The sequence below is a fragment of the Pelodiscus sinensis genome, chromosome Z (assembly GCF_052426305.1).
Source record: "Pelodiscus sinensis isolate ZL-2025 chromosome Z, ASM5242630v1, whole genome shotgun sequence".
Lineage (NCBI taxonomy): Eukaryota > Metazoa > Chordata > Testudines > Trionychidae > Pelodiscus > Pelodiscus sinensis.
In genome coordinates this window covers 23299296-23323065 of record NC_143085.1, presented here as the reverse complement: position 1 = coordinate 23323065, position 23770 = coordinate 23299296, and the positions used below count along the sequence as shown (strand labels likewise).

At 42.6% G+C, this 23770-nt stretch overlaps 2 protein-coding genes across 10 annotated transcripts in view; one reads left to right on the top strand and one right to left on the bottom strand.

The window, feature by feature from the left end:
- The window catches only part of PIWIL1 (piwi like RNA-mediated gene silencing 1), a 132010-nt gene extending 131500 nt beyond the window's left edge, over window positions 1-510 (top strand). The window contains exon 21 of one of the 2 annotated variants that reach the window (XM_075898455.2): window positions 371-510. In XM_075898455.2, coding sequence (XP_075754570.1) covers window positions 371-394 — 24 coding nt within the window. In that variant the 3' untranslated portion in view covers window positions 395-510. The remainder of the gene's footprint in view (window positions 1-370) is intronic. The other variant, XM_089775171.1, reaches the window with a different exon arrangement.
- The window catches only part of RIMBP2 (RIMS binding protein 2), a 494858-nt gene that overhangs the window by 3512 nt on the left and 467576 nt on the right, over window positions 1-23770 (bottom strand). For 5 of the 8 annotated variants that reach the window (XM_089775164.1, XM_089775165.1, XM_089775167.1 and 2 more), the window contains 5 exons: window positions 16645-16813; window positions 13347-13412; window positions 11888-11991; window positions 1992-2063; window positions 350-484 (listed from right to left, as the gene is read on the bottom strand). In XM_089775164.1, coding sequence (XP_089631290.1) covers window positions 350-484; window positions 1992-2063; window positions 11888-11991; window positions 13347-13412; window positions 16645-16813 — 546 coding nt within the window. The remainder of the gene's footprint in view (window positions 1-349; window positions 485-1991; window positions 2064-11887; window positions 11992-13346; window positions 13413-16644; window positions 16814-23770) is intronic. The other 3 variants (XM_089775168.1, XM_089775169.1, XM_089775170.1) reach the window with 1 other exon arrangement.

Here is a 23770-nt window from a genome sequence, read left to right as displayed (position 1 = left end):
TTCCCCATTCCCATCTACTTTTCCTGTTTTAATGTAGGTTGTGTGTGTGTGTGTGTGTGTGTGTGTGTGTGTATAGTTCAAGTTTGAGGAACTAAGAACTTTCACTAGAAAAGGCTGATGAAGTTAAAATTTTATTTCATTCACCAGAATCTCTTAATTTAAAATGTAGGTCCATAATTATAAATGCTCATGATATACTAGTGTGAAAGATCAGTGCAATCTTTCCATATTTAAGAAAAATACCTAAAACAGGTAAGTAGATTTTAAAATGTCATAAATAAAATCCAAACTAAATGAGATGGTAAAATATAGAAAGATTGAAAAATTATTTTTTAGTGTAGTTGCTTACCCTTTTTGCTTTTGTACGCAGTGGTGTATCTTGAACATATCTTGATGGTGCATCGGAAAGATAGACTTCTACATCATCAGGCACTTCTTCAAGAAAGTTTGAAGGAACCAACCCCTTCTGTCCATTGAGTTCACCCTGCCATATGGCAAACAATTGCTTTTGAATGACTAAACATGCAGCATTCCTATGAGGTAGAGAACTATTTTTTGTGTGTGTTTTCTAGATGGAGAAACTAAAGGAAGTGATTTGCTTGACACCATAAAGAATATCTTACAGCTGGGCACAGAATTAGATTTTCTGGCTTGAGAGTGGTAAATTATCTGTAATGCAAATAGGGAGCTAAAGGAAGACAATAGATACAAAGTATTCTATAATTTTTGGTGAGGTTTAAGAGTCCAGTATATTAAAGGATTTTGTTCGGATTACCAATAGAAAAGCTATCTGTCTACTTCTTTGACCACATTAAAGTCACCGTGGATCTTAAAATTGACTTTTAGGCTTGGGGCAGAGAAGTCCATGCCCCTGCGTGCTATTCAGCTAAGACCTTTTAATATTTCCTTTGTGTTTGGTTGGGGGGGGAGGAAGGTTGGCATTGCAAAGGGTTGTGCTTTTGAAAAGAGAGTGACTCTAAAATTACTCATTGGATAATCAGAATTTATGCACTAGGACCTAAATATCCCTCAGTATTTTATAGTGCCTGACAAGACTTAAGCAATTACTTGTATTAATACACTAACTTGGCATGGGGTGAAATTAATATGGGGCATTAATCCAAGGTGCTCTCTAACATTTCTGCCATAAGAGGCAGATACACAACATAAAATAGGTGAAGCATCCTCTTAAAGGTGTTTGTACATCTCCTGTCTCTGCCATGCAGTATCATGGTAGACACAATGTGCTGTGTTTTATTTCAGATGGATCTCTGGGGTGCAAACTCTTTGCAGCTGCTGGGAGGATCTCTGGCTCTAATTTCAGCAGACATGTATTATTCCAGCTGCGACCCTTAAGTCAGAGGGAAAAATTGTATAATCATTGTTGCTCTGCACTTTCCCTTCCAGAGAATCCTATTGCACAAGCTTTATATACGTAGGATGGATTTTTTTTCTGCAAAAACAACATGGAGTCTGGTGGTACCTTAAAAAAATTTAAAGACTAACACAGCTACCTCTCTGAATTCTGTTGTTAAACAAAGGTTACTTTCACAATCTGTTCCGATGTTGACTGGAGCTTGCAGCAAAAGTGTGGCTATCAACATTTGATTATAATAGCATTACTTTGCTCCCCGGTAGTTACAGTTTGATTAGCAAGTTGGACATATACATTCACAGTGCCAAGCTTCTTGCTTGCATTTCAGAATGCATTTATTTCAACTCAAGTCACCTGCCAATAGGCAAATGTTCTTGTAACATGTAGGAATGTTTGTACATAACTTCAATCTTAAGTTGCAGGAACAGCAGCATGTACATTGTCACTTTATACCATAGTATTAAGAACTAGCACCATTAAGTGAAATGTTTAATAAACTTGCTGAAATCATAATCTAAACAAAATCCTCCGAGATCATATTTTAATAGATCATTCTACCAACAACTGGAGCACTCTGCTCAATGTAGTTTAAAAGACCAAATAAAAGCAAACTTACATAGTAAAATCCATCTTCATCTATTTCACCAAAGACTGTGAAAATGTCTCCTGTACAAAAGGTAAGCTCAGCCTGGGGAAAAAGGAAAGTGACTGGTCATGTTGTGATACTGTCCAAACATTAACATTTTCTGCTGCTGCACTGATGATATACAAGTTTAATAATTTTTTTTTCTAGTCGTGTTACCCAAAAACTAAATAAACCTCATGTTAAATTAGGGACCAGAATATTCTTAAGAACAAACCAGAAATAAATAACCATGTACTGGGTATTTTCCTAACAAGCAATGAGTTTTAAATGCATGGGCTCAGCTCATCCTAATCTGTGTGGGAAGGAAGAGACTCCTGGTATGAAATCATAGCAAGGATCCTCTTGTGGGGTTGGGGGTGGGATATGACCTCCTCCTATGTGTTGTACTGGGATTCTGGTAATATAGCTGTATTGGAGCTGTGCTGTCAGTGACTTTTCCTGGCTGCAGCAGCCCCCCTACCCTCTGGAAGGTCTCTTCCATAAGGTTGGGTGTAAGACACTGCTTGACCCACCTTGTGTCTGCACAGATCTGGGCAAAAATAGCAACCATCTTGGAAAGGTGGGAGGAAGAGATGGGGGACAGTGCTGTTGAAACAGACAGATATGTGAATGAAGATCCATGGGAACAATCTGGGTTCTGTTTGTTTACAGTTTTGTCCACTTGTACAGAGACAATGCTACAATTTGGCTGTGTCTACACCATGAACTTTTTGCGGAAGACACAATGCAAATGAAGTGCTCATTAGCATTTTCTCGTGCTTCATTTGCATAATCTCTTCCAATCCATTTTGCACAAAAACAAGCAGTGTGGACATGTCTGTTTTGAGCAAACCCCCCTTTTTGTGCAAGATCCTTATGCCTCTATTTTAAAGGCAAAACAGACAGTCCTGTCCACCCCGCCCCCATTTCCCTCCCATCCCCGAGAGTCCCACTACCTACCTCGAGCGAAAATGGAGGTAGCGTAGGCTTCCCGGGGATGGACAGAAGACCCGCAGCTTAGCGCCACTTCCGGCGATTCCGAAAGTAGCGCTAGCTGCTCTGCCGGGTGTACTGCGGGAGGGAGCATCGGGTCCCTGCACCGCACAGGAGGGGTGAGTTAGCCCTGAGGCAGGCACGCATGGGGTTTCCCTGTGCTGGGGGCGGTTGGCCCCGGGGTAGGCGCGTGCGGGGCTTCCCTGTGCGGGGTGTTGGTCCCCGGGCCAAGTGCATGTGCGGGGTTTGCCTGTGCCGGGGGGTCGGCCCCAGGGCAGGCGCATGCACGGGGGGGGGGGGTGCCCTGCGTGGGGTCGGCCCCGGGACTTCCCTGTGCAGCGGGGAGTGGGCCCCGGGGCAGGCACTTGCTGGTTTCCCTCTGGGGGGGAATCCTGGGAGGAGGCAGATACAGGGGACTATCTGCCTCCATTGGCACCCCAGCCCCCACTCCCCAGCCACAGAATTCTGTCTCCACTCCCCTGTCCCCAGCCACAGAATTCTGTTCCCACTCCCCTGTTCCCAGCTACAGAACTCTGTCCCTATCCCTGTCCCCACTGGCACTCTGTCCCCTGCTGCAGAACCCTGTCCTCTGCCCTCCCAGCACCCTGTTCCCTCTTCCCTTCCCCCCGCCGCAGAACTCTGTCCCCTCAAAATGTATAATTATAAATGCTTCATTTTAGATTTAAATAACATGAATAAAAAACACACCATATATTTCATAACTATAAACACGTGATTTTAATTTTATACATTGCATAATTTAAAAATAAACTTTATCAGAGTGTGTAAGTAAGGGCTGGGGATAGCAAGTGATGGACAGGAGGAGAATAGAGAGGGTGGGGCTTCAAGGAATGGGTAGGACAGTAGATCTTCACCTGTTCGGAGATTTTAAAAAGTGATCTTGGGTGTAAAAAGGTTGGAGACCACTGGGCTACAGTGTGTTTTAAATAACAAATAGGGGGAGATTGCAAGCTTGGCAGGTATGTTTTGTTTGCTTTGCCACATAGTTTCTTGGGCGTTCCTGCTACTCCTAGCACAATGAGTTTGGCCTGCTCTTGAAAATATGCCTCAAGTTTTGTTTGTTGGGAGAGCTCTAAAATTATACTGATGGCACTCTCTCTCTCTGTCTCTGTCTCTGTCCTACACATGATACCTACTGAATTGGGCCTGATGCAAGACCTGACCCCGGAACCATAGTCAGCAATGCCAGGCCGTATATTAAAACAGATATATACAAGTTTATAGTAAGTTGGCACGAGCACTGCAATCATTGGTAAAATACAGGCATGCCTAAGAAGTAACAGATAGTGCGTATGTGTGTGAATATACTCTAAAAGATGAGTACCAGAAGGTTTGACAGAAGTGATGAAAGAGATGTTTTGTTCAAGACCCATGGAGCAAGATACAAGACAAGAAACAAACAGCTGTCACAGAACACGTAACTGATACCTTATTTCTTCTTTGAATGCTTGCTCATATGCATTTCAGTATGTGTGTGTGTAACAATTGTCAAAAGACTTGGCCCTAGCAGTACCCTTTGGTTCTGATGTAGTGCCCCCTGCCAACCTAACTCCTGCCAGTCATGGTGATTAGAGCTTCTGATTTCTTGCTTAGCATACAGTTCTTCTCTCATGCGTAGTTCTCACAAGTTCTTTGCAGTGTAACTAGGTGTGTTCTCAATTCGTTTAGCTAGCTAGTTCTGCAAGAGGTTTCCCCTTCACTTGTTTGCTGAAGTCTTTGGGTGAATGCAGCAGCCCCAAAGGTATAAACAATGTACTAAGTGCAAGAAGCATGTGCCCAGCAGTGGCCGGTACATGTACGGTGCCTGGGAGAAGGCCACCAATAAAATAAGTGCCGTATCTTCAGGAGTTTTAAGCCCCAGACGAAATGTGAGAGGGATGAGAGACTTAAATTTTTAATGGAGTCAGCACTTTAGCCTCATGATTCAGCTTTGACTTCTTGTGGTGCCTTGCTATTGGTATGCCCTCCCCAGCAAGCCATAGTCCCATTGCTCCTAGACTATCTCCTTTAATTAAAGCAACAGGATCTATCTGTCTTGTTCACTAAGGTACAGCTGGCAACTATTTCTGTTTCTTACCAGGGTTCAGGAATGACATCTCTCTTTGGGGACTTGCTGGTGGGTCATTTCCCTATGGGTTTGGACCTTCAGGTACATCCTTTTACCTCTTGGGACCTGAATCTTGTGCTCTCCTAGCATATGGCCCCTATATTTGAGCTCCTGGACACCTGTTCTCTAGCTTCCCTATCTTACAAAGTGGTCTTTCTGGCAGCCATTACTGCTGCCAGACAAGTGTCAGAGCTGAGAGCTCTTACCTCTTGAGCCTTTGTCTTTTATAAAGACAAGGTTCCACTGCAACCCCATTCTGCCTTTCTGTCAAAGGTAGTGTCACCTTTTCATGTCAATCAGGACATTTTTTTTCCTCTGTTTTTTCCTAAACCACAAAGCACAGATTAGGAGAGACTCACTAGATTTATGACATGCCCCTGCTTTTTATCTTGAGTGAAATAAGCCATTCCAGTGGTCAACGTAACTCTTCATTTCTATTGTGGACTGTGCTGAAGGGCCTCCTGATTATGTCACAGTGCCTGTTATCCTGGATCACTATGTACATCAAACTGTGCTCTGACTTAGCCAAAGTGCCGGTCCCACCTATCCATGTACTCCATTCAGGTGCAAGCCTTAACGGTAGCTTTTCTAGCACAAATCCCAATTCAGAATATAGCTATGTCGTCCTCCCTACACAATTTCACAACTCTTTACGTCTTCACCCATCATTTCTGGGATGATGTAGCATTCGGCAGAGCTGTATTGAACTTGGCATCGAGCTGAGGCCCAATCCCTCCTCCTTACAAACTTGCTGGTAAGTCACATAGTGGAATGCATATGAGCAATCACTGGAAGCAGAAAAGAGTTATCCACCTTTTGCAGTAATGGGAATTCTTCAAGATGTGTGTCCCCACGGGTTCTCCACTTGGTGCTGGTCCATCCTCATGCTGGTGATTGGAGATTTTTCTAGAAGTGTCCTGCCATATTGCATGTGCACAGTATAATCTCCTTATGCCGCTGGTATCTGTCCATTCCTTCTTTACCCTGGTTATAGCTCCGAAGAGGCTCCAAAGTAGAGGAGGGATAGTGGAGCACCCCTGGGGACACACATCTTGAAGGACTTCCATTACTGCACAGGGTGAGTAACTCTCTTTTCTTCTTTAAGTGATGTCCCCATGGGTGCTCTACTGTTCATATCGTGGAGGAGAGTTTGGAGCCATGCCCCAGAAACTGGGCAGCACTGCCTGTCCCACTGGCATTGTTGGAAATAAGCTGGAGATAAGTGTATAATGTTTTGCAAACATATGGTTGGACAATCAAATTGCCACTTTGCAAATGTCTTCCAGTGGGACATTGTTGAGGAAGGCTATGGTGGAAGCCACTGCTCTGGGGGAATGAGTTGCCGCTACTGGTGGTGGTTGTTTGTTGTAGATGGTATAATAAGCATGTATGCATGAAGAGTTCCACCTGGATATTCTCTAGGAAGAGATGGCTTCTCCCTTTGACCTTTCTGCAAATGAGACGCAAAGTGTCGTTGACTTTCTCCTTTTGTTCTATCAAGGTAAAAAGCAAGTGTTCATTGGATGTCCAAGGTGTGTAACGCCACCTGCATCATGTTGTTATGAGGTTTAGAACAAAATGCAGGTAAGTGAATTTGGGATAGAGACTGAGCATTCCTCTGTCCTTAGTGAAAACTGTGTATGGTGGGTCAGCCATCAGCGTCTTTCCCCCATTCTCTTGCTGGAGGTGATGGCCACCAGAATGGTCACCTTCATGGAGAGAGTTAACCAGCTAAGGTGCCATTTATAGGGAGGTAGAAGAGCAAGAATCCCCTCTCCCACTTTTGAACCCCTGGATTTCATACTTTAGGTCTGCTTAAAACTGCATGTACCAGCTCCTGAGGCAGTACTTAAATGCAACAGGAGTTAGAGCTGCATGCCATTTTGTCTTTGGAGCAAGAAGTTTGTTTTTAAATGAAGAGAGGCAGAGCAATTAAGAATAGCAAGCTGGTCAGTCAAGTAATTGAAAGATGTTTAGATCATCATGAAAACATTGCCAGGTATTTAAAAGAGGGGTGAAAAAGAACAGGAATGAGTATTGTGCTGTTTGGATTTGCATTTGAATCACTTCTGTTAAACTTAAAAAAAAAATTAAAACAATGAGTGGTCCTGTAGCAACTTAGGGTATGTCTGCACTACAGCACTAATTCAAACTAACTTAATTCGAATTAGTTAATTCGAACTAAGCTAATTCGAACTAGTGCATCTAGACCTAAAAACTAGTTGGAATTAGCATTTTGCTCATTCGAACTAGCATGTCCACATTGAGTGGACCCTGAACTGATGTTAAGGATGGCCGGAAGCAGTGCCGGCAGGGCATCAGATTAGGACTTAGAGCGTGGAGCTACTGTCTCAGGCTATCCAAGGGCTGTGCTTAAAGGACCCTACTCCCACCCCGGACAGACAGTTCTCAGAGGTTCCCCGCTCACTTGTCTAACTCAATGAGGGACAGCAAAGCAGTCCTGGCTTGGAGTGCCCTGAATGCCCACACTCGGCACATCACAGCACTCGGCTATCAGCCCGGCTCCACTTGCCGCAGGCTGCCATCCGGGGGGGGGGGGCGTGTCAGTCGGGGGGCTGCAGGAGAGCTTCCACCCCGAGGAGCCTGCAGAGCCACCCCAGTCCTCCCCATTGGGGGCTCATACCCCATTCCTCCCTCACCTCCTTCCACTTACCCCTCCCTAGCCCCCCTTCCTGATGTACAAAATAAAGGACACGTGTGTTCAAAAATAGAAACTCTCTTTATTTAACAAAACTGGGGAGACTGGGAAAAGGAGGTGGGAGAGGGGAGGGCAACTAAAATGATCAGGGGTTTGGAACAGGTCAATATGAAGAGAGGCTAAAGAGACTGGGACTTTTCAGCTTAGAAAATAGGAGACTGAGGGGGGATATGATAGAGGCCTATAAAAGCATGAGTGGAGTGGAGAGGGTGCATAAGAAAAGTTCTTCATTAGTTCCCATAATAGAAGGACGAGAGGACACCAAATGAAATGAATGGGTAGCAGGCTTCAAACTAATAAGAAAAAGTTCTTCACAAAGCAAATAGTCAACCTGTGGAACTCCTTGCTGCAGGAGGCTGTGAAGGCTAGAACTAGAACAGAGTTTAAAGAGAAGTTAGATAAATTCATGGAGGTTGGGTCCATGGAGAGGTATTAGCCAGGGGATAGAAATGGCGTCCCTGGCCTCTGTTTGTGGAAGGCTGGAGATGGATGGCACGAGACAAATGGCTTGGTCATTGTCTTCGGTCCATCCCCTCTGTGATAGCTGGTGTTGGCCGCTGTCGGCAGACAGGCTACTGGGCTAGATGGACCTTTGGTCTGACCCAGTACGGCCGTTCTTATGTTTTTATGTTCTAAGCTCAGGTCTCAGGGTCGGGGGTCTCAGTGGACCACCTTGATTTCATGCAAACCTGCTCCCGGGTGGCCAGGCTGGCAGCTATCCTGCCCTAGATGGCCACTTCCCGGTGCCTAGTGCGGAGGTCGTGGATGAGGTCCACGATCTCCGCACTAGACCAGGCGGGCGCCCGCCTCTTGCGGCCCCGGGCAGGCTCCTGGGAGCTGCCAGGCTGGTCCCGGGAAAAGGCGGAGGGCTGGGTGGCAGCGGGTGGCTGGCTTTTGCCGTGCCAGGTGCAGGGTCTGCTGGCTGGGTGCTGACAGGCTTGCACCTGGCACGGGCACCGTAGCCAGACCGCGTGCCCCTTTAAGGGCTCTTGGGGCCAGGAGGGGGGCAGAAGAGTTTCCCTGGTGGTGCCCAGAGTGGCCACCAGGGCAAGCTGGGGAGGGCTAGCCTCCCACTAGTTCTAATTAAGTGGCTACACAGCCCTTAATTCGAACTCCTTAATTAGAACTAGACATTAGTCCTCGTAGAATGAGGTTTACCTAGTTCCAATTAAGTGTTCCACTAGTTCGAAATAAGTTCGAACTAGGGATTTGCCTGTTAAAGTGAATTCGAACTAACGTGTTAGTTCGAATTAACTTTGTAGTGTAGACATACCCTTAGAGACTAACAAAAAACTGCTCTTAAACTTGTAAATGGTCTTGAAAAGTTGGTGAACAGTGACCAATCCAAAGATGACTGCAAAAAATTTACAAAGCGATCTCACAAAACAAGGTGATTGGGCAACACAAAGCAGAAAGAATTCAGTGTTAATAAGTGTAAAGTAGTGCATGTGGAAATATAAAATCCAAACCGTAGATACAAAAATTATGGTGCCTAAAATAGTTGTTACCACTCAAGAAAGAGATACTGGAATCCTTGTGGATAGTCCCTGAAAACATCTGCTCAATGTACAGTGGCAGTCTAAAAACCTAACAGGATATTGGGAAAGGAATAGATAAGAATGGCCATAGTGGGTTAGACCAAAGGTCCATCTAGCACAGTATCCTGTCTGCCAACACTGACCAATGCCAGGTGGCCTTTGACAGAGGCTAGGGATACCATTCCTACCCATCCTGGCTAATAGCCACTGATAAACTTAACCTCCATGAATTAATCTAGCTCTTTTAAAAATCCTGTTAAAGTACTAGTTATGAAGACAACATCTTCTGGCAAGATAATAAGACAAGATACCACAGTGCCTCTAATGTCATTGTATGCCCACTTTTTGAATACTGTATGCGGAGTTGGACATCCCATCTAAAAAAGATATATTGGATTTGGAAAAGGTGCAGAAAGGACAACAGAAATTATTAGGGGGTAAGGAACAGCTTTCACATGAGGAGAGATTAACAAGACTGTGATTTTTCAGGTTGGAAAAGAAATGACTAAAGAATGGGGGGTATGTTTGATGTTTTGAAAATGATGAATGGTGTGGAAAAATAGAATAAGGAAATGTTACTCACTCTTTCACTAACATAACACAAGAAGCCAACCCAATTACATGTATAGGCAGCAGATTTCAAACAAACAAAATACATTTTTTTCCCCACAATCAACTTGTGGAACTCTTTGCTGGGAGATGGTGGAAAAGCCCAAACGATAACAGGAAAGATGCAAAATAAGAGCAAAATAAGTTCAAGGAAGATGGGTTCATCAATGGCTACGAGCAAGAATGGGCATGGATGGTGTCCCTAGCTTCTGTTTCCCAGAAACAGGGAAGGGGCAGTGAGATAGATCTTGATGATTGCCTCTGTTTATTCATCCTGAAGCACCTGGCATTGGCCACTGTTGGAAGACAGGATAATGTGCTAGATGGACCTTTGGTCTGACCCAGTATGGCCATTCTTATGTTCTTACAAGGTGGGAAAACAACAAAGAACAACTAAATTGATTTTTTTAGGGGGAGAGTAGAAATTTTTTTGATTGTTTTGACAAACGAGAAAGGGTTCAAAAACTTGGAAAACTTGAAAAACTGGGGAAATTTAATTTTTTATGCTAATTTAGGTCAAGAAAGGATGATTGAAGGTGAGCTCCATCTGCTGCCTAGGATGGTAGTACAGGAACTGAGGTGCTACGTGTGTACCTAATGGACACCAATTGCATTAGAAGACACTACTGTGCATATGTGGTGTGGCAAGACACTGCTAAAAAAATATCCAGTTGCTGGCCCAAGAACGTACTAGCACCCAAAGTGGAGCACCCATGGACTCGAAGAAGAATGGTTACTTACCTTTGTAATTGTTTTTCAAGGTCTGAGGCTCATGTCCATTCCAGACCCATCTGCCTTCCCTCTATCAGACTGTTGCATACCACCAGGGAAAAGTCTTCTGATGGTTTTGCACGCAGCACACACATACATATTGGACTGGACATGAGCAACACATGTTGAAGAACAGCAATTACAGAGGTAAGAAATCATTCTTTTTCTCAGTCTATAAATGTTAGGATGCTTCACCTTAACTTTTTGTCCAGTGAAAGGGGCAAAGGAAAGACCTACTGTTGACTGAGCTGAGTCCATTGGGACCGGCATATGTATGCAAGCATGAACAATAAACATTGTCTCCAAGGTGCATCAGTGGTCTTTCGGAGTAGTGATACTGAGGACTGCTGGACCAGCTATCTTCATAGAACTGGGCCAACACATGGAGAGAATACATAAATACCAACTGATAACATCATAAATTGCCCGATGCTGATGAGAAACATAGGTGGGATAGAGCGGAGGTTCTCAGCCCATGGCCAGTGGGCTGCTTGTGGCTCAATCAGCATGAAACTGCAGAACCCGTGATAATCTCAGGGCCATACAGATAGTAAATATTTTGTGTGGATGCAGTCTACATAACACAGAGTGCTACCTATGCAGTCCACCTTGGTTAATAGGTTGAGAAATTCTGGAGTAGAGGGAGGACAGACCAAGGATGAAGATTTGGGGGTCTATAATGCTGAAGGTACTATTATGAGGGCCTGATATATAGGCAGATTGTATTAAGGGCTGCCATGAAGCCGAACGGATCAATAACAGACAAAAATTGGTATTTTATGAATGTATGTGTTTGGGATATGTTTTGCATCTCTACATTTCAAAATCAGTTCTTGTGCTTGAGAATACCTGTTTGTTGGTGTGATTTGTGACACTTCCAGCAATTAAGCTCTCTCAAGGAAGGATGCTAGGTGCATTAGCTATTAAATATTCTTTCCCTCTTCACTTTTTTCGTGTAGATCTTTGTTATATGACAGTTATAATTGCATCACAAGGCTATGTAATGTGTTTAGCAGAGCTGGGCTGAATATTGAAAAATGTTCATGAATGTATTTAAACCGAACCCATTAATTCATCAATGGCTACATAGAGAACAAACGTAAAAATTATTTTTTGATTAAATCAATACCTCTACGTCAACATTAGGAGAACTTTCTCTTGGATCATAATCGTATAGTGCCACCATCCTCCGTGTTGACACAGAATGCTGTCTGCCACTCCGTCTGTTCCTTTCTGTTCCAACCATAAGGAGGAAAAAGGGAGGAAAGCTATCAAAGTTACTTCAAAGAATAAAAACAGCACTGGTATAATTTTCTCCCCCCCTGTTGTTATTTTCTCAAAAGAGTCGTAACCAACTCAGACAATTTCTCTAGCAGCTGGACAAGTGACCAAAGAAAAATACCAAAATCTATTAATGTAGTCATGAATTCCTGATGCAAGCTGGACATCAAGTCCAAACCAATTTTAATTCTCAACAGCTAGGTTGATCCTAATGTTTCTAAATAATTCCATTGATATATTGAAAGCTACTATTTATGCCTTTTTAAAAATCTTTTTGGTTAGAAGAATCATCACGTGCTACTATCCAGACTTTTGGATAGTATATTATCACCATTCTATCCTGTTTCACTTCAGTCAGACTGTCACTTTTACTCACTGGTCTTTTTTTCCTGCATAAAACCACCAGGAATTTTGTGCCTGATATTATTCTTCCCTTTCTTGGTAGGGTACTTGGACAAGAAACAACTGTTTTCATGTGATCCAAATGAGCGATTTATCAATTCTTTAAATGAATCTAAATGTTTCCATTAGTTTTGTGGTTACAAACAAACAAATAAATAAATAAATAAAAAGCACTTTCAAGTATTCCGTGAGTTTAAAGCTTTCCTTAGCAGGAGGTGAAATTTAGTGCTTCCAGAAATTGTTGACTGACATTAAACATTTACAGGGAAATCTATGATGGGCTTAATTTTAAAACTGAAAAAGAGCAGCATAATTCTTGCAGATGATGCCACATCAAGAGAAACATGCTAGTTAGTTTTACTTACAACAGGCATTGAGGGCCGATGAGGTAGAGAATAGCATTATGAAGTGCAATAAAGTAAAATGGATTAGGAGCAGCGTTAGAACTCTTGCTCCAAAGTGCTAGGAGCATTGTAGGGTAGTGTAAGGTAACAGAGGACTAGTGTCATCAGTGGAGAAATATGCAGCATGCTTTCACACCTAATAGCTGGGAAGGAAGCATTCAGTCAGAGGAGACTGCAGCACACACCCATACTGAGAACATCAGCAATCTCATCTGCTGATGCAAGGAAGGATTTATAGTGAGTGCAAGGAGAAGTTCAGAGGGAAGGAATAGATTTTACAGAGTTAGGATCCAATTCCTCATTGGATTGGACCAACTCAATGTCTGCCTTGTATGGGTCCCTTTTAACATACTACTCTGCTGGGATAAAGGCAGGCCGTTCTTTTAGTACTAGGGGCCTCTCTGCTTCTAAAAGATCAAAACATAGAAAGTAAATCTAGACAGCTCAAAGCAATTCAACTAATTTACAGCTTCAATCAAGTTATTGTTTTTTAGCACAGACCTCGTTTAGACTTTCTGGATCTGCGGTGTACAGAGCGTGTGCTCTCTTTGAAACGGTCACAGTTGACTTCAGGAAAGGAATGCATACAAATAAAAGAAGAGGAAAAGATATGAAGCTGTTCAAAGTTCTTAATTTTTAAGGATTTAATGTGGGCAAAGGATTAAGCAAAATTAGTCATAGCTGAACACAGCATGTTAGTTGTTTGATTTTACATTCAGACTAAATCATATGTGATAATAGCATAAAACAGACTGGAGATTTAGGGCCTGATCCTACTAGCAGTCTCCACATGGGCAGACTGTGTGACAGGAGGAATCTGAAAATGTGGATCTGTTTGCACATTCAAGCACTTTGTGTTTACTTAATTCAAAATTAAGCCAAACTCTCCATGTTTCCCAAACTCTAGGAATCTATGTTCATTTCCTTTAAAAGGTGGCAAGAAAACGTAATCCAGATTTAAAACAAAAGCCACTTTTAAAGTGTCAAAATATTTAAAGGTGAACTGTCAGGCACAAAGTAAGGAGGGGGTTACCTGCAATTAGACCTCTCCAGAAGATTGTAGACTAAGGACAGTATGCTAATAAATACAGTGGCATTTTAATACAAGGTCAGTTTTTCTCCTCCTGGAAAATTCTGAGATGCCAACTTCTTCTTTTCTCTGCCACAGTGAGTGGCATCACCAGTAGCACATAAAGATGCTAATGGTGCTTGCAGAAATAGCTTGCAGGATCAGATCCTTCAAATGGCTACAGTCTGCGGAGCTAAAATTATGCTCCTAAAGTTGTATTGGTCCTAAATAAATTATCACATTTTCAAAGTGTGTTAGCACACACAATTCTCTCTGTCTTTGACATAATTTATACATTTTTGTTAGTCTCCAAGGTGCCACAGGACTACTCATATTTTAAAAAGTTTTTGACAGGAGGTGAGAGTGCTCAGCACTTTTGAAAATCAGGTCACGTTGAGATAAGTGTTTAAGTGTGGATTTTGGGGTAAAAAGATCTCAGAAGTGCTAAGATATGTCTGAACAGAAAAAAAAGCCATTAAGCCTTAGAGCCGCAGTCAAATCATTCAGCCTTATGGAGTTCACATTATGGGTCTAAAAATGGCAGTGTAAATGTCCCATGCTCTGAGACTGAGCTCCCTCACTGAGATTTCAAAGCCCATGTTGTAGCCCACGTGGGAACATTTTCACTGCTCTTTTTAACTCCATAGCCTAAGCTAAAGTCAGTTGACCCTGGCTCTGAGACTTGCTACCACATTTTTGGTTTGGGTTTGTTAGAGTTTGTTTTAACTGCAATAAGCCCTGATCTACACTAGGAAGATATTTTGAAATAACTCCCCTTATTTTCAAATAACAAGCGCAGTGTCCACACTCTCAAATACGTTATTTCGAAATAACTGCTGCTCTCTGCAAGGAATAACGCTTATTTTGGAATAGTTATTTTAAAATAGCATTCGTATAGATCCTCCACTGCTGCTATTTCAAGATAACTACTCCCCAGAGTCATTCAAAGTAATTACTCTCCAGTTCTTCCTAGAGTTCTAAGTTGAGATAGCACGTCCACATTAAGGGAGCCTGCCTCAGACTAATTTTGAGGCTTCCCTGTGGTGTGGACACACTGTTTTGAAATAGTTATTTTGGGATTTATTTCAAATAACTTATTTTGACATAATTTCCTAATGTAGACTTGCTCAAAGAGATTAAAAACTTGTCTATGCTTAAAACAGAGCTGCAGCACTGTAGTGCTTCAGTGAAGACACCACTTTCATCAAGAGCAGTGCTTTTCCCATCAATGTCAGTTCTCCAACTCCCTGATAGGCAGTAGGTAGGTCAACACACAAATTCTGCTGTTGACCTTACGGTGTCTACATTGGGGGTTAGGACACTAACTGCATTGCTCAATTGTGTGGGTTTTACTACAGCAATGTAGTTATACAAACCTAACTATCTAGGGTAGACCAGGTTCTGGAAATCCTAAACTCCAGATTTTTCATATATATTTAAGTGCGTAAAAATGCAAAGAAGCACCTAGTGAGAATCAAGTACTCCAGGGGGAACATTAACTGCAAGGAAGTGAAATGCCTAATCCAGGTGCTTTTGTAAAACTCACCAGAGGTGCCTATTTGCATCTTTGAGTATCAGACAGGTAGCCACGTTAGTCTATTTGCATCTTTAATGTCATAAATTCCTGTGAAAATCTGGCTTTTAGGAGTCTAGGTCTTAGTCAATGACTCCAAATTCACTTAGGCGCTTTTGAAAATGTTACTTAGGTACCTTTAGGTACTCAGGTCTAAAATTTTTACCCATGGTTCTTTCACATTGTTTGTTACATGTTTTAAGTTCTTTTGTTCTGGCACACAAATGGGGAAACATTGAGCAGAGAATTCCTGGGATCTTAAAGAGCCTATAGTGTTTCACTTTATGACTAACACTTATTGTCTTATGACTAACACTTATTGTCTTACCATTAGGGGTTTTTATTTTCATTTTATAATCTTGCAAAATAATTTTGGAGAGATTTTTTTTTTGTTCAAATGAATGTTTTGTTTTTAATGCAGCCATGTTTACAGTTCACTTTTAAAGAACATTGAACAAATGTTAGCAGTTTACAGTCTTTGTTTTGTTTCTCCATTGAAAGATTTAAACTTTGTTGATGGCTTTCCCTCTCAAAATATATTTGTATATAACTACAATATGGCTCTGTACAAAATTGAACCATGGATTTAAGACAACTGGTCCAAAACAGAGGCAATGTTGGTTTGTGATATCAGTATATCCTTTACACTTTTTGACTTATACAATGTTCACTTGAATATTGTGAGGCATAACCCTTTGCCACGAACCCTTTAAATTTATGATAAGTTAGGTTCAAGAAGAAGAGTAAAAAGAACAACAAATAAGTGATTCTTTTTATGCTTTCTAGCTGTGAGCAAAACATTTTATCAAATACAGTATCTCAGCACTGCATGTGCCAAAAGCAGAGGGATCTTGTTCTGTGTCTAGAAAGCTTTCAGAAAAATCAGTGTTTTTAAAAAAATAATAATATGTGCAGTACTGAAATGCAAGTCCTTATTTGTGGCATCAATAGTAAAAATGCTTAAATATTCTGATTTTTTTAAAAAATGTAATCAAGATGCTGACACAGAATGTATCCCATAGTGCAGTAGACTGCTGTAAAATTTAGATGCATGTGCCATACAGTAAAAAAAAAAAAAAAAAAAAAAAAGCCAAAGCGCAAACAGCCAACTTAATAGCACCAAATCACAACTTTGGGTGCATATATTTTCCCCCTACCTATTTTTTCAATAGGTGTATTCAGAGGAAGAAACCCTTGTTTCAGAAGCTGATCCATCATCTCTTCATCATCTGCTTGGATTTCAGAGACCATATTACAAGGAATGAGGCCAAGTCTTGTACAAGTTTCTCCCCGGTAGAATCCATCAGCATCTTTATCTCCATAAACCTAAATATTCAATGCATAAAAATTAATCAGTGCTTTAATATTGGGGATTTATTATACAGGCAAAACTGTCCCAAAGGACTACAAAGTGTCTCTGGAATTGGGTTCATGTGTATTTATGGCTAATCTGTCTTTTTTTTTAACTCCAAACACTAAGTTTTTTTAGTTAACTGAATTTGTGATTTGAGCAAAAATCAGCAGTTTTGTTAGCTGAGACATAAACATAAGTGAGAAACACCTTCAAAAGCTTTTTTTTCCCTCTCTAAAAATTGTGGTAGAAGCTATAGAAGCATCTGAATAATTGAATCAAAGTTTTATTATTTTAAGTAGATTAAAATTTTGGCAAAATCAATGTTAAATGAAGAAATTCTTTTGTCTGAAATATGATGTGTGTATCTAAGAGCTATGCATATCTCATATAGCGAAAAGTATTTTTATATATAACTGTATATGAAACTCCATTTCCAATAACAGGTAAATCCAAGTTAAATCAGTCTGTTTCATCATTGATACTAACCAAAAGCTAATGAAATAAGTAAGAAATAAAATCTTTTGTGCAAATATTTGAGAATTCAGTATTGTATGATGAGGTTTACAAGATAAAAGGGTTTTATTTTCGAAAGATCCCCATCCTAAACTGCTGGGGGGGGGGGGGGTTTCGAAAAAGCCCCATTTTAAAAAAAGTGGCGGCTGCCATTATGCAAATGAAGCATGGGAAATTCAAATCCCGGCTTCATTTGCAATATCGACATGTCTCATTTACATCCCTTTCTCGATAAAGGGATGTAGTCTAGACACAACCTAGATGATCTCAATTTCAAAATAAGCTACTTTGAAATAAGTTACACAACTGACATAGCTCAATTTACGTAGCTTATTTCAAGTTAAGCCCTGCTGTGTAGACTCACCCTATATGTATAGAACCCATTTACACATTATTATCTAGAGTGCCACCGCCTCCTCCTATACATTATTAGGCTGGCAAAGAATAGGTTTTTGTAACTGTAAATGTTGATGTCTCTATACATACAAACCAATGAAAAAGTATTTCCATCAATGACAATCAAAATGTACAAGCAGGCAAAGTAAGAAAATTCCTATTTGAAGACTTGTAACAGTTTAAAGACATTCATGTTTTATATTCTGAGATGCTGAGAACTTGTATTTGGTTAAAAAACTTTAGATTTTTGAATCTTAATGTTTGGCATTAAGTAATTATTGGTCCTTTATCTATAATTTCCCACAACCATAAACATTTTTATGGAGAAAAATAAATGCCTACAATCCATAAGTTAGTTCAACTGTTAATATTTAAATTGATCAAAATAAAAAAACTTGATATAATCTACTTAATCATATTAATAAACTTAAAATTCTGCCAAGTTCATACATTACGTATGATTACCGATACATGTAAAATGTGCAATGAAAAAACTGATGTTATATGGAGTAGTTCCCGATGTAATTTGTTTACTTAATGATGCTACAACTTAATGGATAATAATTGTAAAGTACTTTGAAAGTATAAAGGAAGGATTGCTCTCCCTGTGCAGTAACTGACGTTCTTCGAGATGGGTGTCCCTGTGGGTGCAAACCTTAGGTGTTTTGGCACCGTAGCACTCCTGGCTGGAAGATTTTTAATAGCAGTGGCTTTGACAGCTAGTTCACACATGCGCAAATGCGCTACAGCACTAGGTGTCTAATGCGCATATGCGAGATGCAATCCCTTCAGTTACTTCTCTGCCCTGGAGAAAAAAGGAGAGAGTACTGAAGCAGAGGGGAAGAAGGATGGGTGGTGGAGCACCCACAGGGAAACCCATCTGGAAGAACGTCAGTTACTGCAGAGGATGAGTAATCCTCTCTTCTTCTTCGAGTGTCCCTGTGGGTGCTCTACCTTAGGTGACTCCAAGCAGTTTATCCACTGGAGGTGAGAGCTTTGGACATCATAGTGCCATTTTAGGCTGTGATGAGAATTGTGTGTCCAAATGCCATTTCTCTAGACGCATAAGAATCCAGGGCATAGGGAGTAGCAAATGTGTGAGTGGAGGACCAGGTGGTCGATTTGCATACATCAGACAATGAGATGCCTTGTGTATAAGCTGTTGATGTTGCCATGGCCCTGGTGGAATGTGCACCTAGTTGTGTATGTGGGTCTTTGCCAAAAGTTGAGTATGTTAGTCTTATGCATTCTACGATCCATTTTGAGATCCTTTGGGAGAAGATGGGGAATCCCTGGGATCGTTCGGTGGTTGACATGAATAACCTGTTAGTTTTCTGGGTTTGCTTAGTTCTTTCCAGGTAGAAGGCAATGGCCCTCTGTAAGTCAAGTGTGTGGAGTGTGGCCTCTCTCTGATTAGCAAGAGGTTTAGGAAAGAAGATGGGTAAGTTAATAGGTTAATTACAGCAAAACACCTTCTGCAAGAACTTAGGGTGAGGTCAGAGGACTACTTTGTCTTTATAAAAGTTGGTGAAAGGAGGGTCTGCAATAAGGGTTGCAATTTCACAGACTCTCCTGGCGGATGTTATTGCCACTTTTGTGGAAAGGTGATGCAAAGAACAAGTCGCCGTAGGCTGAAACAATTTCCAAGTTAAGGTTCTCAGCACCAAATTGAGGTCCCAGGATGGAGCTGCGGGTTTGATTGGCGGGTAAATGTTCTGAAATCCTTTGAGAAACATTTTGGTAGTAGGATGTGCAAACATCGACTTGGTGTCTATTGGTTGATTTAAGGCAGTAATAGTGGAAAGGTGAACCCTTTGGGAATTAATTGAAAGTCCCGATTTTTTTTTAGTTCAGTGATGTATTGCAGGACCGCGAGTAATGGAGTGGTAGATGGGTTGAGATTGTGGAGGTGAGCCCAGGTGGAGAATCGATGCCACTTGTACAAGTAAGTTTTGCACGTGGATGTTCTCCGACTGCCAAGGAGAATCTGTTGGATTTCCTCTGTGCATTCCATTTCCAGTGAAGTGAGCCAGGCCTGAAAGTTCAGCTTGTGGACATGAGGATGTTGAAGGCAACCGTGAGACTGAGTGATGAGGTGTGGGAGCCATGGGCACTCGACTGACATCTGGAGCAGATACGTATACCAGGTTTGTCTGGGCCAGTCTGGCTCTATTGGTGACTACTTGGTGGAGCAATGGTATGGGGGGAAAGCATATAGTAGGGCTGTCCCCTCAGTGTATTGTGAATGCATTCCCTGGGGATTGTGCTCCAATGCCCGAATGCGAACAGTAGCGTGGACACTTTTGTTGGCAAACAAGTCGATCTATGGAAAGCCCCATTGTGTGACGCTCTGATGCAACGTGATGAGGTCTAGTTCCCATTCGTAGTCCGCAGGGAAGTTCCTGCTGAGACAGTCTGTGGTTACGTTGTCTTTACCGGGGAGACGTGAGGCAAGTAATGTTATATTGTGAGCATTGCACCAAGTCCATAACCGGGCTGCATCCCTGCAGAGGGGGTAGGATCTCTCCCCTCCCTGCCGGTTTATATAGAAGATTTCAGCTTGGTTGTCTGTAAAGATCTGCACTATGAAGTTGAAGATACGGTTCAAAAAAATGTCAGCAAGCATAGTATACTGCTTGGAGTTTGAGCACATTGATGTGCATTGTGCTGTCTGTGTGGGTCCACTGTGTTGGTGTGGTAAGCACCCAGGTGGGCTCCCCAGCCCTGATGTGATGCATCTGTGGTGATGGTGAATGATGGGGCTTATCTGTGGAAGGGGACCCCAGTGCACACATTTTGTTCCTGAGACCACCACTGTAGGGCATGTCTGACTGCATTTGATGGTGAGACCATTTTGTTCAGGCTGTGTATCCAAGGTCTGTACACAGATCTCTGCCAGTGTTGTAGAGGCCTCATGTGTAGTCTGGCATGGAGAACGACTACGATTGCTGCTGCTATGTGGCCTAGTAGTTGGAGACACGCCCTGACTGGCAGTTGTGGGGCAGTGGTGTGAAGTTGTACTACTTGTGTTATAGTAAGGAACCTCTGGTGGGGTAACGATGCGATCGCATGGGTACAATCGAGATGTGCTCCTATAAACTCCAGTACTCGAGTTGGCTGGAGCTGATATTTGGAGAGGTTGATTTAAAGGCTGAGTGACCTGAACAGCGACATAGTAGTGGTCACTGAGTCCTGAGTTTACTGGAATGAGTTGCTCCTTACAAGACAATCATCAAGACAGGAATAGACTGGTACTTTCTATTTTCGCAGATGGGCCGCCACAACTGCCAAGACCTTGGAGAAGACCCTTGGGCTGTGTCTAAACTACATGGCTCCACCGATGGAGCCATGTAGATTAGGCTGATCGGCAAAGGGAAATGAAGCCGCAATTTAAATAATCGCGTCTTCATTTAAATTTACATGGCTGCCGCGCTGAGCCGACAAACAGCTGATCAGCTGTTTGTCAGCTCAGCGCACTAGTCTAGATGCTTCCGTGCCGACCTGAAAGCCCTTTATCGACCGCCCCGTTATGTCTCGTAGGATGAGGTTTACCGGGGAGGTTGATAAAAGGCTTTCCTGTCGACAGGGGAGCGTCCAGACTAGCTTGCTGAGCCGACAAACAGCTGATTAGCTGTTTGTTGGCTCAGCGCGGCAGCCATGTAAATTTAAATGAAGCCGCGATTATTTAAATCGCGGCTTCATTTCCCTTTGCCAAACAAACAAATCTACATGGCTCTGTCGACGGAGCCATGTAGTTTAGATGTACCCTTGGGGTCGTGGATAGGCCGAAAAGTAGTACTGTATACTAGAAATGATGTCCCCCTGCTGTAAACCTTAGGTACCTTCTGTGAGCAGGGTGAATGGGGATATGGAAATATGCATCTTGGAGATCGAGAGTCACCAGCCAGCCGTCTTTGTTGAGGGAGCATATGATGGTGGAGAGGGTGACCATCTTGAAGCGTTGATACTGCACATGTTTGTTGAGAACTCTGAGATCGAGGATGGGTCTCCAGCCCCCTGACTACTTCTCTGTAGAAGCTGGTGTGTAGGTATTGTCGTGGGACCCTTTCTACTGCATTGATACAGAGCAGGTGATCGATTTCTTGGCATAGAATAGCCTTGTGATATGGATCCCTGAAAAGGGGCAGGGTGGGTAGTTGGGCTTTGGGAAGGGGTAAGAATGGGTTGCAGTAGCCAAGTTTTATCATGTTCAGAACCCATTTGTCTATAGTTATGAGGAACCACTGTTGGTAAAACGGTGCTAATCTGTGGTTGAATAATATGGTAGGCGGCTCGGGTGAGGGAAGACAAATCTGATGGCTCTCGACCAGATCTTCAAAATGTCTGTCTCAAGTTAGAGGCCTGGGATGCGGTGGGTTGGTCAACTGACTGTTGCCTCCTCCCCTGCCGCTGCCTAATCTCATATTGTCTCTGAGTGTGAAAGAAGGTCTGTATCTCTGAGTGTAAAGTTTGTTTTGCTTTCTTTTTGGTGCAGGGGCCTGTATACTGGAAATGCCCAACATTTTAAGTGTGGCCCTGGAGTCTTTGAAGGAGTGTAAGAAAGTGTCAGTGCCATTTGCAAAGAGCCTTGGACCCTCAAAAAGAAGGTCCTCCACCTTCATCTGGACCTCCTTTGGGAAGCGAGAGGGGTGGAGCCAGGAGACTCTTCTCATCACCACTGAGGTGGCAAGAGCCCATGAAGCTGTGTCAGCAGAGTCCAAGGCAGCTTGGACTATCAATATCAATATTCTGGCTATCAATATCCCCTCATTGGTGTTGGCTCTCATTTGTTCTACTTTGTCATTAGAAGGAATTGAATAAAGTCTGTGATTTGCTCAAATATGTGGTGAGAGTATTTTGCTAACTTCACAGTGTAATTAGTGATGCGTAGCTGTAAGGAGGCTGAGGAGTATGATCGTCTGCCCATTACATCTTGACGTTTCCACTCACTGTCTGGATGAGGGTGGATATGGCAATGTTTTGTTTGCTTCTCTGGTTCGCTGCCTCAATCATTATGGAGTTAGGGGCAGGATGTGAGAATAGAAACTCAGACCCTTGAGGAGCTATATGGTATTTTCTGTCCACCTTCTTGCCCCCAGTTTGAATGGCGGTAGGTGTTTGCCAAAGTAGTTTGGCTGGATCTCCAAGGGCGGGATCCATGGGGAACACGAGCCTTGTAGCTGTGGAGGTATGGAGGATGTTGATAAGTTTATGCTGGGTCTCTGGCATTGTGGTTAAAGAGACCTCAAGGTGCTCATCTACCCTTTTGAAAAGGTCTTGGAAGACCTTGAAGTTGTCCCTGGATGGGGGTTGTGCAGGCATGAGTGTATCTTCAGGACAGGGAGGAGATATGTGTGTGAGTGGATGACAGGAGGTAGTGGATGGTGAGCCATTACCACCAGCTGTAATACCCAGCGGTCTAATGTAATCGCCGTCTATGTATCTTGAAAAGGTTGATGTCGATTGTGGAAGAGGTGAGTGACTTGTTGTTCCGTCACCATAAGGACTTGTTGCATGCCATTGACTGAATCATCAAACTTGCTGTTTGGAATTCTGTTGGTTGTTCGAACGGAATGGTTGGGGCCGTCTACATTGCGGGAGCTGTCTTGGACGTGATTGTCTATGGCTTGCTGCTGATTGTTGTCTTTGCTAGGGGTAGTTGTACCTCTTCTGGTATGCGTAATATCTCTTGTGCCGAAAAGGGGGTGTATACATCCCCAAGATGCGGAGCGTAGACTGGGAATCTCTTTCAGAGTGGAGGATATCATCCATCTTTTCCGCAAACAACTAGTTTTTGTCTAAAGGGAGGTCTTCCACTTTTGTATAAAGCTCCTTTGGAACTGCTGCAGAAGCAAGCCAAGATGAGCGCCTCATCGTTATTGCAATTGCAGAGGTGTGAGCTGCTGTGTCCGCCGCATCCAAGGAGATCTGCAGACTTGCTCTTGATGCTGTAAAACCTTTCTGCACTAGGGACTTTAAGAGATGGTGCTTGTTTTCTGGGAGGTACTGAAGAAGCTGCA